Genomic DNA, 15,239 nt, shown 5'->3' with positions numbered 1-15,239 from the left:
CCAGGCACCATTTCTTGTCTTATACACGGTGAGTGCCAATAGGTCGGATTTCTGAAGGTTTTTGTTGGGGACAGAATGCAGATTGTAATGTGAGAGAGCATTGTCAAGATGGAGGGTGGGTGATAATTGCTCACGGCTCTGCAAGGGAAATGTGGCAACGGGGCGTTTCGTGTTCGATTTAACTCTCTGCGGCCTGGCTGCGGGTCAGACAGGCCAAAGAGATATTTTCCACATGGGAATATTTGATTATTTTTCCCGTATTTTTCTTGTAATGATGCTTTAGGCTGCTTAAGGCCGAAAATCAATAATTATTGCCATTCACGTTCCTCCGTCGGGACCGTGAATACCCTCTACCAACACGTAACTCGTCCCAGAACTTGCTAAACACAGAGATATCAATTTAACCTCGCATAATCTCCCAAAACGAAGGGTCTCCGAGAACAATTAAAATAAATGATGATTACAAATGCTGACATCTCTAAATTGGATTCAGTAATTAAGAATTCTGCCCGTTAAGACAGTCCCTTAACGAGTTAAACTGTTAGGTCATTTGGAAACGTAAAGGATTGAGCAGCTGGGGAACATCATTTGGAAGAAATATTTATTCAATTTCCTATTCACGCCCCCGAAAGGAAATTGCTAAATGCTGCAATTGTAAAAATAGATGGCATATTCTTAACAAGGTTCAGTAGAAGGAATATAACGTGATATGGCACGGTTAGGCTGCACCACGATTTCAACGTAACGAGAAGGTTAAAATTGCCTTGGAACATGCAGTGGCGATTCATGATCAGAATCAAACTGCCTACTTAACATAGAAAACGCTGAGATGGTTGGAATTTGATAGTGCTACCTTTATGGTACTTACTAAGCTTAAATTACACGAGGAGAAAACTTTGCTACTAATTACCAACCAAATATGAATTTTGCAGAGAAATCAAACCTAAACGATAATTGATTGAAATAAAAGAGAAAACCTCTTGAGTGGGCGCATCAACTTACAATGGCAAAGACACCTACCAACGACTACGACGAACGTGCAGTCGCCACGAACAATTTATTCACGTACATACAAATTTATCATACACTCAAGTTTAACCCACTTCGGTAATGGCGTGTCATTGTTCACCAGAATACATTTGCAATTTTAAACCATTTTAGCTAGTTCAACCAGTTGATGAAAGGCGCAGGCCAGGGGAGGGGGGGCTCTGTTGCATGTTGGGATGTTAATGCTTTGAATGCTCAGCATTTTAGATTCGAATGAAAAAGGAGAATAACTGCCTGGGATAAACCTAAACAAGGCAGGATGGATGAAGTGGTCCAAAGAAACAGGTTTGGAAGACAGGATGTGCTGAGGCGGTTTTTGTGCCACTTAAGTGGCTTTGGCAGACAAGCAATCCATTCACTGTAAGCTGATTTTACAAAGATCTGTATAGAGGTTACACTGGGGATGAGATTTGTTAGTCTGATTGCGAATACTGTCGGTAGAGAAATCGATTTTACCTTGAGAAAAAACTACAAAAAAGTTACACAAAACTGCCTTTGGACAGAGACTAAAAATTCTCTTGCCGTCAACGTTCGCATGCATGTATGTGGTATCTCAGAACTTGTAATGCAGTTAACATTTGTTCGACAATTCATATTGATAAACAATTTTAAAAAATGAAACAGACACTATCTGAGGCATTGGCACAAGCATCGGAGTATGACAAAACATATCTTTGCTTTAACTAAATATTTGCTAAAAACAACAATTTTTCATTTCTGCAGCAGCTTTTATGCACAGTATATCTCCTGCCAAGTAATTGGGAAAGGTACGCGTTTCATAGTTTGCATGTTTCTATGATTTTTTTTTAATCTATTTTATCTCGTGAAGAATATAAATAATAAAAACCTACCTTCAAATAGCATGCTCTAAGTAAACAAAAACAGAAAATATACTTAGCTATAAAACTGTCTGGTGCAAAAAAAAGTTAAATCAATATCTGGTTAAATATTTACCAAAACCATGGCAGAGGAACAATGATATCGGCAACGACATACCTGGCTAGGTCGCTAGGAGGATATTCATGGGAAACATAAATTTTTTGTATATAGGACCTTATTTTTCGACCTGGGAGGGGTGAAGAAAAAACAATATTGAAGAAAATTAATGTATTTTTACGACGTTATGCATGTTTCCATGACTCGGTTTATTTGCTAATATAAATGTAGTAATACCAAATTAACATTTGCCAAGTTTAGATGCTTTAATTCAGATAGAACGGGGATTAGCATACTGCGCGTTATCAAAACTGACTGTAAACTCATAAAAAAAAATCATGAATAATTTTAAATAAAAATTATCGTTCCAATAACGAAGCAGGCGCGTTCTACTCTCCTTCAAAAACATTGCAAGAGAAATTTATTCAAAGAAAGGTAAATTCTCTCTTAAAAAAAAAAAAATTAATAAATTAAAAAAAATGGATATGACAGAAAACTTTTAGCACTTTTAGTGACCTTCGAAATTTCTAAAATTGTTTATTTAGGTATGTCCGATAATAGAAATGAAATGAAAACAAAAAAATTCTGAGGTAATACACTAACATGTAGGCAAATAGCTAATTAGACTACCTTAGTAGTATGTTTCTCTAAACATGTATTTTAATGATTCTCAAATAAAGTAATGGTTTACACATGAGTATTGAAGGAAGTAAATATGTGAATCATCAAGTTTCCCAATTAAATTGAGTATGCACACAGCGCGGAATTAAGGACTTTAAATGAGCCAACACAAAACTACAAAAATCCAAATTTTGTCATTTTACTATGTATCAATTTCAGAAGTAACTGTAGTTTTGGGTTGCAACAAATGATGGATGTTGTATCGCAGTGTTGAAATACTGAAAGCGCTACAAAACACACAAATTCATTTTTTTTTTTTTGGGGGGGAGCTTAAAACTAGCTGAAAAATCTATATACACATTCAACAATTTGGCATATTACTCGGCATGTTTACTGAGCAACTGCCATACTATTTTCGAAATAAACAGCAACGCACACCTGTAATAATCATCTATACATACACACAAACATCACAGTAATTAATCTGCTTCGTTACCTAGAAACGTGTATTTTTCAATGATAAATGAAATAGGAAACAATTTATTTTGTACTGAATCATTATTTGTTAGCCTAAATTATGCAGTATCATTTGTTATAGGCGGTAGTAGTGAAGCCCGCTGGGTTTTAATCATTAATTGATATTACAACAATTTAATGGTGGATATATTGGGGGTTTTTGTAACTGAGGCAATTAATAAGGTGGACAGTATTCGAAGAGAAGAAAATTTTATATTTTTGGAAAGATACGCAAACCTACGGAAAAGATTTATGTACACAAATTCTATGTTAATTTACATAATATTTTTAGCCAAAATTTCAAACTGTTATTACCGTTCTCGTAAGTTCAACGGTAAGCGGATCTGCCTTCCAAACTTTGTGAGACTCAGCAAACTTAATTTAATCACAAAAGCAATAAATAACACATGAATTACTTGAACAATGGTTTGAACTACGTAGAACACTTTTAGTTGTACCTATTTACTAAATCTTCTCTGCAGGCGTTTCATACGTAACTAACCAACTTATTACGCGCAATTATACATCCACCGGTTGAAACTTCGACTTTAGTGAAATACTTCCAGAAGTATGTCGAACCTTTTCAAATGTGTTCAATAATTTTACACTTTCTCTATATTTAGGAAAATTTCAAACCGATAACCTCGCGTTCGTGTCCCCCTCACCGTAAGTTATCTCACTGGAATAGATTCGCTCCGCAATTTCAAAAATGGTCGATCCTTTCCTCTGTATATACAGTCAATCACTCCACATGAACTACTTTCGACTTAAACATTGGTCAAAGCTTTATTCAGTATATGAAATCATTTGTCTTCTTCGTAATCCTGTAGGGCCCTTGCCATGGTCACTGTAACTTCGAGCTTAGCTCATTCTTTCGTCGAGGTTGAATCACCAGACGATATCACCTTCTTGGAAATTATCTACTGACGGTCGGTCTGTGGTCGAAACGTATCTTTAGTCCGTTTCTATTGAACCTCTTTCTTACAAAATTGTGAAGAGTGTGAATTTGTCGACTCCAAATCCTCGCTATAACTCTCCAGCAGATAACATTATTTTCACTAATTTTTAATCTTTAAAAACATATTCCCCAGGCGCTTTGCTTATTAAATTCAATTCCAAGATGAATGCGCTCACAATCTTCAAGTCTCAAATGGTTTTTTCGGCATGTGTTTAGCTAACTTTTTAGATTTTTCTCGGGTAACAGTGATTTTTTTCTCGCAGGATCTACATTTCGTAATTTTAAGCATCTATTTGCCCTGTTCTGATCAGTTACATTGATTATATCGAGTCATCAGTGTAATCGTGTATTTGCCCCCAATTAGAAGCTAGTGGTTCTAAAAATGTAACCAGTTGTTTTCCCCCTTCGTTTGAGTGTTTTTCCTTTTGTCTCTGATTCGCTTTTTCCTGTTTTTTTTTTATTGTGCCCTCGAACCTATCTTTCCTGATATCGTTTTTCTTAGCATTCTTCTAAAATTTTGAACAGCTCCTACGTTCGGCCACCTCGACAAAATCGGTTAACCTCGTTTTTACCATACAGAAAAGTCCTTCAGCCATTTATTGCCCATTTCTAACTCCATAAAATGCTAACTTTTCATTGGCGGCTCACGCGGCAAATGAACCAAATTCTCAAAATTTGCGAGATTCAACGAAATTCATTTAATCACAAAACCAACAATATATACCACGAGAATTTCTTGAACAATGCTTTGAAGCAGTTAAAACGCTTTTACTTGTGTTGAGTCTTCAATACATCGTCCAATTCTTAACTAACTTATGGCTTGTTATTGCCTCATACAGGGTCTCCTAAAAAGGTAGACCAGTATACAGATTCTTTGCCTGCAAATACATCTAACAGTACATTAAGGGCATTGATGGCAAGTGTCAACAACACTCCCACTGTCTTATGATCTTTGCAGGTCACTTTCTGCCAATTTGAGGGAATAGTAAACAGAACATAATGAGGCGCACATGCCATGACCCGACTTTCATAGAAACATGTAAGAGTGAGAATGCAATTTCTGATGACACTGACCGGTCAAAAAAATTCATTGCCCCTCTCACACGGTCCTAGATAAACAGGGACGATGTGTCTCTTCCATGTGACATCAGCATTGCATTTTCTAGTGGAAAAACCACACAACATCTGAAAACATAACCATGGGTGCTAACCTGTAAACAGTGGAAAAAGAAGGCAGGTGTCAGTGTGTCGCAATGCGGCCCCGTTCGGTATTAAAATAGAAACTGGTGATTGCAAAATATCGAATGTGTGTACGATAGTACCGCGATACCCGTCAGGTGCATTCACCTCATTGTACGATGGGGAAAATAGCCCGTGGAAAAAACGAAGCGAAAAAACAAAGGAATATTGTTATAGGTCGAAATGTTTGTACCGCCAATTGAGGCAGAGGCGATGGGAGCCGTTGTTTCATTGTATTTTAATTTTTCTTTGTAACGATGAATCTGAGATTCTCATCAAAGCCTGAAGTAATTAGAATAATACTAAGGATATGTAGTGGTGTACTTGGATATACTGGTATTGGCAATCTGAGGTGAAATCGAGGGCGAAACATTGAAATTTGGCAAAAGAAAATTTTGATTTCGTCCCTTGAAATCAAAATTAAAATTATTTATTTGCACCGAAAAATCCAAGAACAGTCGTTTTTGACAATTAAGAAATGACCGACCATTTTTGAACTCTACCGATAAAATCTTTATTTTCATTTTTTTTTGTAAACTCTTAAACGGCAAAATCAATATAATAGATGTCACTCGATTCGCCGGCATGGCACATGAAGAATTTCAGCCAATGCAGAAACCATAATGGAGGTCTCACAATACGAAACGTCTCCTAATTGGTTTAGATATCCCCTGCATAATGCAGTAGGGCTTATGCAAAGTCCTGAGTGGCTCTAGACGTTCGCTTTGGCGAAGTTCGATTTCACCCTGTCATACCTCAAACCACTATGGAACCTAATATTTTAACACTAAAAATACCCATTAGTGGAAAGTTAAGCCACAACATTGTTGTTATGACCAGAAACCGTATCGAACCGTCTGCCGAAAAAGAAGAACGCAAAAATACGCACTCGAGATCAGTGAAACGTGCATGTCGTGGAGCCCGTCCGTGTCGCTCGACGTTTTCAGGTCCAGTAATACGTTCGCCTCGTCATTCCATCATAGATTTTTATGCCGGTGGTTGTTTCTACCCCTGGACAGACTATAAACTAAGGGATGGCCTCGGTTTTAAACTGGGGCTTAATGTGGGCTCTATTGAGACTGTTTATGACTTTCTGCACGACTGTTACCAGTACTCCTTGCCGGCACCTGGTTTAGTTCGGCTCAAACCAGCACAAAAAAAGTACAGATATTATCGGTAGATAAAATTGTTCTATAGAAAAATAATAACTCTATATATTCGTTATACATATTTAAAAATAGGAAATTATCTCAAATATGTACTAATCTTAAATACAATCATCTAGAAAAGCTGCCATTGCGTTGCCCAATTTTGTGCCTCTTTACTGGCAAAAAAGGCATGGTAAAAAGGCTCCTCTACACTTTCGTTGATGTCTCTTCACTTTCCAGACACAGGATATTAAAGTTATGTTTAAAAAAAAATTATTTAGAAGCAACTCCAAAAAAATATGTTATTTACATGAAATTTTGCAGATTAGTTATGGAAGTTACCATAGATGCATTTCTTGCTGCAAAAAAATTGTTTTCTATTCTACCATGTGTATGCAGATATCTATATACGTCCTAAATATTTTTAAATAAGAAAGTAAGTATGCCACTGTTTGGAAAAATAAAAGTTCCCCATTCAATTAGAAAGAGAAAAGCACAATTTAATTTCCTCTATACAAGACAGAGTTTTCAAAAGAACAAATATTTTGATGGAAAACGTTAAAAAATAAATAATCGATTGTAGAAAGTAACATCAATTTTCGTTTTTAAATTTTGGGAAATATCTATGGAGATTTTGTTTTTTTCTTGACATACTCTACCATGTGGCACTTGCATTACATTTTTTCCAGTGTCACCCTGTACAATAACGTAGGAATTAAACAAATAATAGCGGAATAGAGAGGAGATGATTAGTACTGTTTTATGTTGTCGGCAAAAACTATTCTGTTCTGTTATGAGAAGAGATTTGCGCCGTCAATTTTAAACTCATTCTACTTTTGTTGCCATTTTTTACCTTCCAATCTTTCTGAGATATAGCGGTTTTGAAATTGCATCAACCACAACCCAAAAGCTCTGTAGATTGCTGATTAAACTGCTTTTTTAAGAGTTTACAAATTACTTTAAAATCAATCAATCAATCAATAACTCTATACAAATTGTCTTAAAACTAAATATGAAATTACAGGGCTTTAAACAGATATCCAGCCAAATATGAAGAACATCACTATACATTAGTGTGCAAAAATATAATTCCTTTTATTCTTTGAATTGTAAATAACTTTTTAATTTTTCGATTTAAGATTATTATTTATCTGTTTCATTATGTATGTCTCACAATTAAGCTTGTCTTGCATTTACACACAATGTCACAAACACTTTACGAAGTAAAAATTTCAGATTTTATTTAAAACTCCACTCTTGCAGTGACTCTTTTACCACTTCAAATCTTTTGGTGATGCACTACTGGTCCCTCAGTCATAAAATTCGAATTTATGGTTTAATTTCGAAACTGTTTCTCTCACATATTTTCATATATTTAAGAATTTTAGAACCTGTTTATGAAGATAACACAGGAAACGCCACAACTTTAAGTTAATACCCTGCTGTAATGAAGAGTTTGACTGATTATATTTCATCATCATGTAAAAACAAAAAATGTACATGTAATGAATCATATTACTTTCATCTGAAGGGTGGACTCTAAAATATCGGCACAATATTTCTGGATACCTTGTATAATAGGTATACTTTGCAAATTTTATTGAGCCCATCCTTATGAAGGAACTACTAATATTTTTTTATATTAAAGTAGTGAAATGGCTTGCTCAAGGCTTTATACCTACCTACCTATCTACCTACCTAACAAATCTAATAGGCAGGTAGGTAGGTACCTACTATGAAAAATCTTTTTGTGGAATTGACTTCACTAGTGCAATGGGAGATTTAAAAAATTATCACTTTGAAACATTTGATGTGTTGTTATTAAAAAGTTATTGTTAAATAAACTAGTTGACAAATTAATCGCCTTCTATTCTTCCTCCCCCATGTTTGAAGAGTTGTATCCAGACTTTGGAACGACAAAGACAATAAAAAAGATAAATAGAGGATAATTTTTTACATTTGCTACACCAATTTAGGACTGATATCTGAAAAAGAACCTTTTGAGGGGTATATGTTGCTAGGTAAATTTGTAGGAAATGAAGGTACACTTCTTTCAATTCTGTTCTGGCTTTTACATAAAATGTATCCATATAAATTTATAGGGTAGCAGAGTCTAGGAATATAGCTCTTGCATTATTGTTTTATTTATTACTGGACTTTGCCTGTAGGGAAGTCCAACTCATACTTGGTTATATGGTATTTAGAGATGAAAAACTAGATATATTAAGTGCCAGACCACACATTGTACCTTTTACCTGTGCATTCACAATATTTTTTTCCCTCATACCTCATAAGTTTTTCTTACAAAAATGAATTTTTTAGATCTACTTTAGAAAGAAATGACACAATGCTAAAAGAGATTATTAATCACCATCTTGGGTTAAATTCATGAATAATTTCTAGTTTCCTGATTCCTCTGTTAAACTTTTGGACTTGTTTCCAGATTTGTTTTAAATCAGCCGATTTAATTTATGATTGTGTGATGTTATGAAATTAATTGGGACCAATAGATAATTCCACAGAAATTATGGAAACACAGCTAAGAGCTTGGTAGATCTCTTTATTGTAATGAAAATTATTTTCTTGATAGTTATCAGGATATTGATACATTGATCATAGTGCATGAAAATTTAAACCTACTAAAGTCTTATCAAGAGGACAAAATTTCAATAAAATCCAGAAATAAATGTACATCGTTCAACACTTTTCAGCCTGTGATACTTCCAAATTTCTGGATAAAATTCTTCAGAAATAAGTAGTGGTAGGCACTGCCAGTTTATAGTAATTTTTGTTATACTTATATGACAGAATTATTTTAAAAATATAAAACCTACAAAATATGCCTTTTAGAGTGATGCAAAATTAGCTGCTTTCAAAACCTAAAGTGCATCCATGTTTTATTAATATGTTGAAGGAATTATTTAAATGTAATTTTTTTTAATTCATTGGGAGCTGGTTTCAGATTTATCAGAAGTCTTAAGTAAAGTCAGAAGTACTAGTTGTTAAATTATTGTTCAATTGAATTTGGGATTAAACAGTACAAGGTAAGGTAGACGTTTCCAAAAGTGATTAATAGTACCTTCATAGCTTTGAAGTGTCTATGGAGGTAACAAATAATGATTTGATACCTAGAATTATGTTTGTATATTTTTTCTCATAACAGTAAAACGGTGTCTAAGACACATCTCTCTCTCTTCTCAATTATCTAATGGGCAGATGGTGAAGAACATGATATGAATGAATAAAAATGAGTTTTCCCATGGTTTTGACCAAGTCATTGGTGTGCAGTAAGACCTAAAACAGCTGCCAAAGGGCTCACAAATGCCCCTTTTACAGTGCAACTACAAGTTAAAATGATACTTAACAGTATTTATTTCGCGGTATTTCCTAGAAATGCAATTAACTAGGTAATTAATATAACACTACAAGCATGTATTTTATGGGGGTTACAATACATATGTCCCTTTTAATGAGGACAATTTATTATTGGAGATAATTACCGTTTAAAGTATTCCCTTATGCGTTCTTCTCTGATATTCTCGGGTAAATTTCCTACCCACAAGTGTCTAGTCTCTCTGACCATCGTGCCCTAAACTCCACATTGAGGAAACGTTGTTTTTTTGGCGCACTAAAGACACTATTTCACAACACAAAACCAAGCCCGTTTCGATTTTCGCATTTTGTCGCACTATACTCGCTCCGATCGAGTCGGCTCGCCCTCGATAGCCACCACACAGATTGCGCACCTCACATCACTCGGACAATCGCACGGGGACACGGGGTGAGATTTTCACGCGCAATTTCCTTGCACCCGAACCGGAAATTTACAAGAAGAAAACAACACGGTTTTTGCACACTAAACGCCCCCGGTTTCTGGTGCCCCTTTTTTCGCTTCTTTGGGCTCTGTTCGCTGGTCGAAGTGCTGACGCGGGCCCGAATTGCTATTCTACGTTGCTGCTCGGTTGTTGGGCGCGCTGTTGCCAAGTCATTTATTGGAAAATACCGCGCGCTGGAGGTGAATTTTAATGGACTGGGTCTAGACCACGGACAAGAGGTGAAATACCTCTTGAAGGTGGCTTGCTACGGTTTTTTCTAGTTTTTTTTCTGTTCTTCCAAAATCGTATTTTATATGATTTTTAAAATCTGGTAATAAAGCGTTTTGTGCACCTGATATCAATTTGCTTCTGTGTTAAAAATTGCAAGAATGATTAATTATTTAAATGCAACAAAATGGCGCCGATTTGTATTTGACAAGACGTATTTCTGCTGCCAGTTTGTCGAAACTCAAAACCAAATTAAGGGTCGCTCACGATTTAAAAATTATTTAAAAACATCATAGTGTAAATATGTAAACATTTTATGAATATTATACTTTAAAGGCTACATAACCGTATGTTTTCGCAAGAAATATGATTTCAAAATCTATGGTTTTGTTTTTTTCACTTTTTCTAATAGTTTCATAATATCAAATTTTTGAAAACACTGCAAAATTTCCATTTTATTGAATTTTTGCAATCCAATGTTCCTAGTTAGAATGAGGATTTTTGAAAAAACCATGATCTTTAATATTCTTTAAAAATATAATTGATTTCAAGGCAGAATTTGAGAAAAATTGACATTAGGTCTCAAACCAGCAACAGACATCATGGGCTATTTTGAAGGGAAAAATGCCCATAGTTCATAATCTCAGCGTTTTAAATTCGAGTGTCATTTTTGTAAACTTATAATTCGTATTTTTGTATTAATAATTAATGAAAACAGAAAAAAAACAAATGCTGAATTAAAAACGGGTGAGTGATAAAACTTATATGAAACACAGGGTGGTCCACTCATAACGCAGAATTCGATAATATTTAACTTGTCATTAAAAGTGTTAAATTTGAAACAGTCTGTATAGCTGCCAGTCCCCAGGGTTAATGTGTAATAACGTAAATTTTAAAATTATAATATTTATGCACGCAGTTAGAAATACAGACAATAGAATATTTCTCTAGTGATTGCAATTCTGACGGATAACTTAACAAAATATTATTCCACAACAGAAGAACGAAATAAAAAAATATTTGCTTGCGAATTCGTTTTCCGTTAAACGTCGGCTGTATTTTCTCATGTTGATCGGGTTTGAACACTCGTATAAATAAAATCAAACTATTCCAAACCACACTCTTCATTCGTCCACACGGATATCTGTTCTTGAGACATCTAAGAAATGTTCATAAACTTGGCAACGCCGTGCCAATTTCCGAAACAATCACCGAGTCGCGCGCTCAACGACGAAACGAAGCTGCGCACCCGACAAATCGGACATCGAGGGCAGGCGCATTCTCACGTCGGATGGTTTCGTGTCGCCACCTCTAGCGTTCCTTTATGTTTTCTCTCTGTCATCTGGACCGCGGCCGTCCCTACTAGCCGACTCAAAAACGTTGGGCGTCGATTATTTTCTATTTTTATTTTAATTCGTTGTAGTTGTTGGGCATAATGTTTGTTTTTCTTGTATGTATATTTAAGTGACACGATATGGCATGAGAGAAGGATTTACGGGGTCATTTGTGGCTTTATGATGACGGATGCATAAGGCGAAAATGAGGTCTGAGATGTTAGGTGTTTTATTAAGTCACGGCTATATCAGCAGCCATCATTCAAATTCGCCATTTCATTTTTGATGGAAAGTTCATATGCGTTTATATTGTTTTATTATTGCTTTTTAATTATAAATGATTAATTTTGATTAATTAAACTAACGCGTTTATGGGGGATAATGCGGTTCGTATTGCCGCACTGATAACGCAATTCTGCAGGTGCCGTGTGTCCAAATACGCCAGTAGTTGAAATTACGAGCGATAAATGGCCGGCTTTCTCAACTGTGTGTGTGTTTTATTATGACATTTTGTAACGTGAATTAAGTTTATTTATTCGAACAATTGCTTAAAAAACTAGCTTGTTTCATTTATGAACTAATACAGAAACCATTAGACCCACAGCATGATTGTTCACAATATATTACGATAAAGAATGGTACAGTTCACTCCTCGAGGGCGGTTATAACTAAAACTGATGTAGATGGCTGCCAGCCATTTTATTACTATAATTTGAACTTTGTATTCGATGCGTCAGATTGAATTTGGGTAAAATTGTATTTTCTAATTTAAATTAAACAGACATTTTTCAGAATTCTTTCAAGTCCTGTTCGATTTATGTGTTTTTCACATCAAGGTGTAAAACAGTTGTGTGATTAATGCCGAAAACGGCACTCTTCCTTCGAGAAACCCAGTTTGCTGACAGACGAGACCGAATTCTTAATAGATATTTTTTATTTTTTAATTCTACTGAAACTCTTCTTTGAAATATTCCATAACGTTCTTTAGTTTCAAATTAACTAACATTTCTACTAGTTATTTTATACAATGAATTCAACGTAGCCCTGGCACACATGCTATTTTTTCTAATAAGCAAAACGTTTGTATTAATCGTTTTGTTGGCTGCAAATTGAGAACGACAAAATAATTTGTTTCACAAAAATCTGCAACTATTTATGTTAATTTTCTGCGAAATTAATAGTTTAACGGCTTATTTATAGACTTCCTGCATCATTGCGGCTGTTTTGAATTTTCGATGTTTTTAGCAGCGGATAAACCTGAAATATCTGGACTATAAGCAGCTTTTCCAACACGCTCAACGCTTAATTTGAATTCAATGTAACACTCAGTGTTTATTTATGTAAATGAACTTAATACCAGAAAGCACTTACCTGCCGTATTACTCAATGCAAGTGTACAAATTTCATATTTCGCAATAATATTAAATCTATCTTGTTTTAACTGTTTATCAAATATCGTAAACATGTTAAGTTTTGCGTTAATACAATAATAAATAACAATTTACGGCTTAATTTACACTTTATACTATCAAGAACATAACTGCGCATTATGAGGTTAGTTTTTAATTCCCAGGTTTGACTAGAATTTAGATTATTACTGGAAGGAAAGACAAAAATACGTTTCCACTAACGTTTGTACATAATATGTTCCTTGTGTTTTTATTCATGGAGCGAAGCGATGATATTTGATTTAAAATTTTCTGATATCAAAAGGTTCTTTAAGGCCCGATTTTTCAAACTCTTGTTAACTTTGTTTAGCAGCATAAGGTCTATAGAAGCGGTGGAATCAGAGCAGAGCATTGGTCAATTTATCTTGCTGCTAAAATTGCCAGCTGTTTGGAAAAATGCATCTAAAAGCTGGTAGATCAATATCTTGGTAACTCTATCAAGACTGTGCTATCAATGTAAAGTTCGAAATGAAGACAGAGTTTTAGACAAAGGAGCTGTTTTTTTTTTTAACTTGGACTCGATCACTGTTCATCGTAAGAACACAAGTTAAAAAAAATCATGTTGGTTTTAACTTTTTTTAGCCATTGGTTGCATATCATTCCATTTACATTTGTGAAGTTCGAGAATTGGCAATTTTGGAATTGGAAGAATAACATTAAAGTATACGTGACGTTGACATAGTTGGGATGAAAATTTCACCCCATGTTCGCATGTAAAAATTCTACAGCACGAATATTTTATCGAACTTACAGAAGTCAATAAAGCTAATACACTTTACCGAAGATGGGCAAAAATGTCTTTGCCGCCCTCAATTGCTTATTAAATCGCTTAGCGTCCTTCGGTTAACTGCAATCAGCAGGCTTGTTAAGTTAATTCAGTTTACAAATAACTATAATATAATTTAATAACGAATACCTTAATAAGTTAATAAAGCAATAAAGTAGAAAATTTATTCGTTCTTACTTCTTAGATGTCTGTCTTAGTTACAGCGTAGGATGACTTTTACTGCTTTGTTTGATAATATTTATGTTTTTCCTCCACCTGTGTCTTTTGCCGCCCTATGTAGATGCATAGTTTGCATATTACGTAACGCCGAGCCTAGTTTTACTTGATAGACTTCATCCTTATTTAATCCCATGAATGGAACTGGGAAAGATATACCAATTTGAAATACCTGATGCCGACCAATCGGTGGCCGAAATCTTGTCGCTACATGCGGATCTGTCATATCGCAATGTGACGTGTAAAAAGTTAAGTTTTTTGGGTATTTTTTTGTTTTAATGTTTAAGTTTTTTAGAGTTTTTTATTGCGTGAATTATTGAGATTCTTTTGGTAGATGGCATCAAAGATGTTTCAACTGCTAAGTTTAGTCTTACAGTTAAGTAGAATGGCAAACACTTTATTTTTAAAGAGCCATTTTTCAATGAGCTTTTTGCAAAGTTTTAAAAACCACCCTGCATCCAAGAACCCACTACGAGAAAGGATTGTCTTACAAACGTAAATTTCATGAAAATTGAGCACAAGGTGACGAAAACTGTCAGTTTGTAACTACACTGAGATATCTCATAAAACTGTCAAATTTGAGACACCCTGTATATATAAAGGAAGCAACGTATTTTTATTAAAAACGAAGCATTTGGTTTGTGATAGCACAGGCAATGGGAGAAAAATGTAAGTATTTTATTTGATCAGTTTACAAACCCTAAGGGTCTATAAAGATGGAGTATTGCATTGTGTGTTTAGTCGCGGCGTATCTAATCGAATGTTCCCTTGTCATTCCGCTTTATTTATTCGTTCGACAATAAGAAAGTTAACAATTCCGCCATGACTTGGCGCTTTGCAGTCCGAACCCTGATGTTTTCCCAACGAGTTTTATAATCCGACCAAGTTTGACGACATTCGTGGCACATCCACGTCCGCTTATTTGCCTATCACGCCGATCACCTGA

General features: G+C 34.9%; 1 protein-coding gene and 1 long non-coding RNA gene across 8 annotated transcripts in view; both read right to left on the bottom strand.

The window, feature by feature from the left end:
- Positions 1 to 10,441, bottom strand: part of spen (split ends) — a 76,456-nt gene extending 66,015 nt beyond the window's left edge. For 3 of the 7 annotated variants that reach the window (XM_066297316.1, XM_066297323.1, XM_066297321.1), the window contains exon 1: positions 9,966 to 10,439. In XM_066297316.1, coding sequence (XP_066153413.1) covers positions 9,966 to 10,048 — 83 coding nt within the window. In that variant the 5' untranslated portion in view covers positions 10,049 to 10,439. Of the gene's footprint in view, positions 1 to 9,965 lie in introns of all 7 variants that reach the window. The other 4 variants (XM_066297315.1, XM_066297324.1, XM_066297317.1 and 1 more) reach the window with 3 other exon arrangements.
- Positions 10,442 to 12,448: 2,007 nt separating this feature from the next.
- LOC136347395 (uncharacterized) lies at positions 12,449 to 13,372 on the bottom strand. Its single transcript, XR_010733489.1, has 2 exons — positions 13,214 to 13,372; positions 12,449 to 13,099 (listed from the first exon to the last, which is right to left on the bottom strand). It is a non-coding gene; the product is annotated as an uncharacterized lncRNA (long non-coding RNA).
- Positions 13,373 to 15,239: the final 1,867 nt, after the last annotated feature.

Source organism: Euwallacea fornicatus, chromosome 28 (genome assembly GCF_040115645.1).
Source record: "Euwallacea fornicatus isolate EFF26 chromosome 28, ASM4011564v1, whole genome shotgun sequence".
NCBI lineage: Eukaryota > Metazoa > Arthropoda > Insecta > Coleoptera > Curculionidae > Euwallacea > Euwallacea fornicatus.
This window is presented reverse-complemented; position numbering and strand designations above follow the sequence as displayed.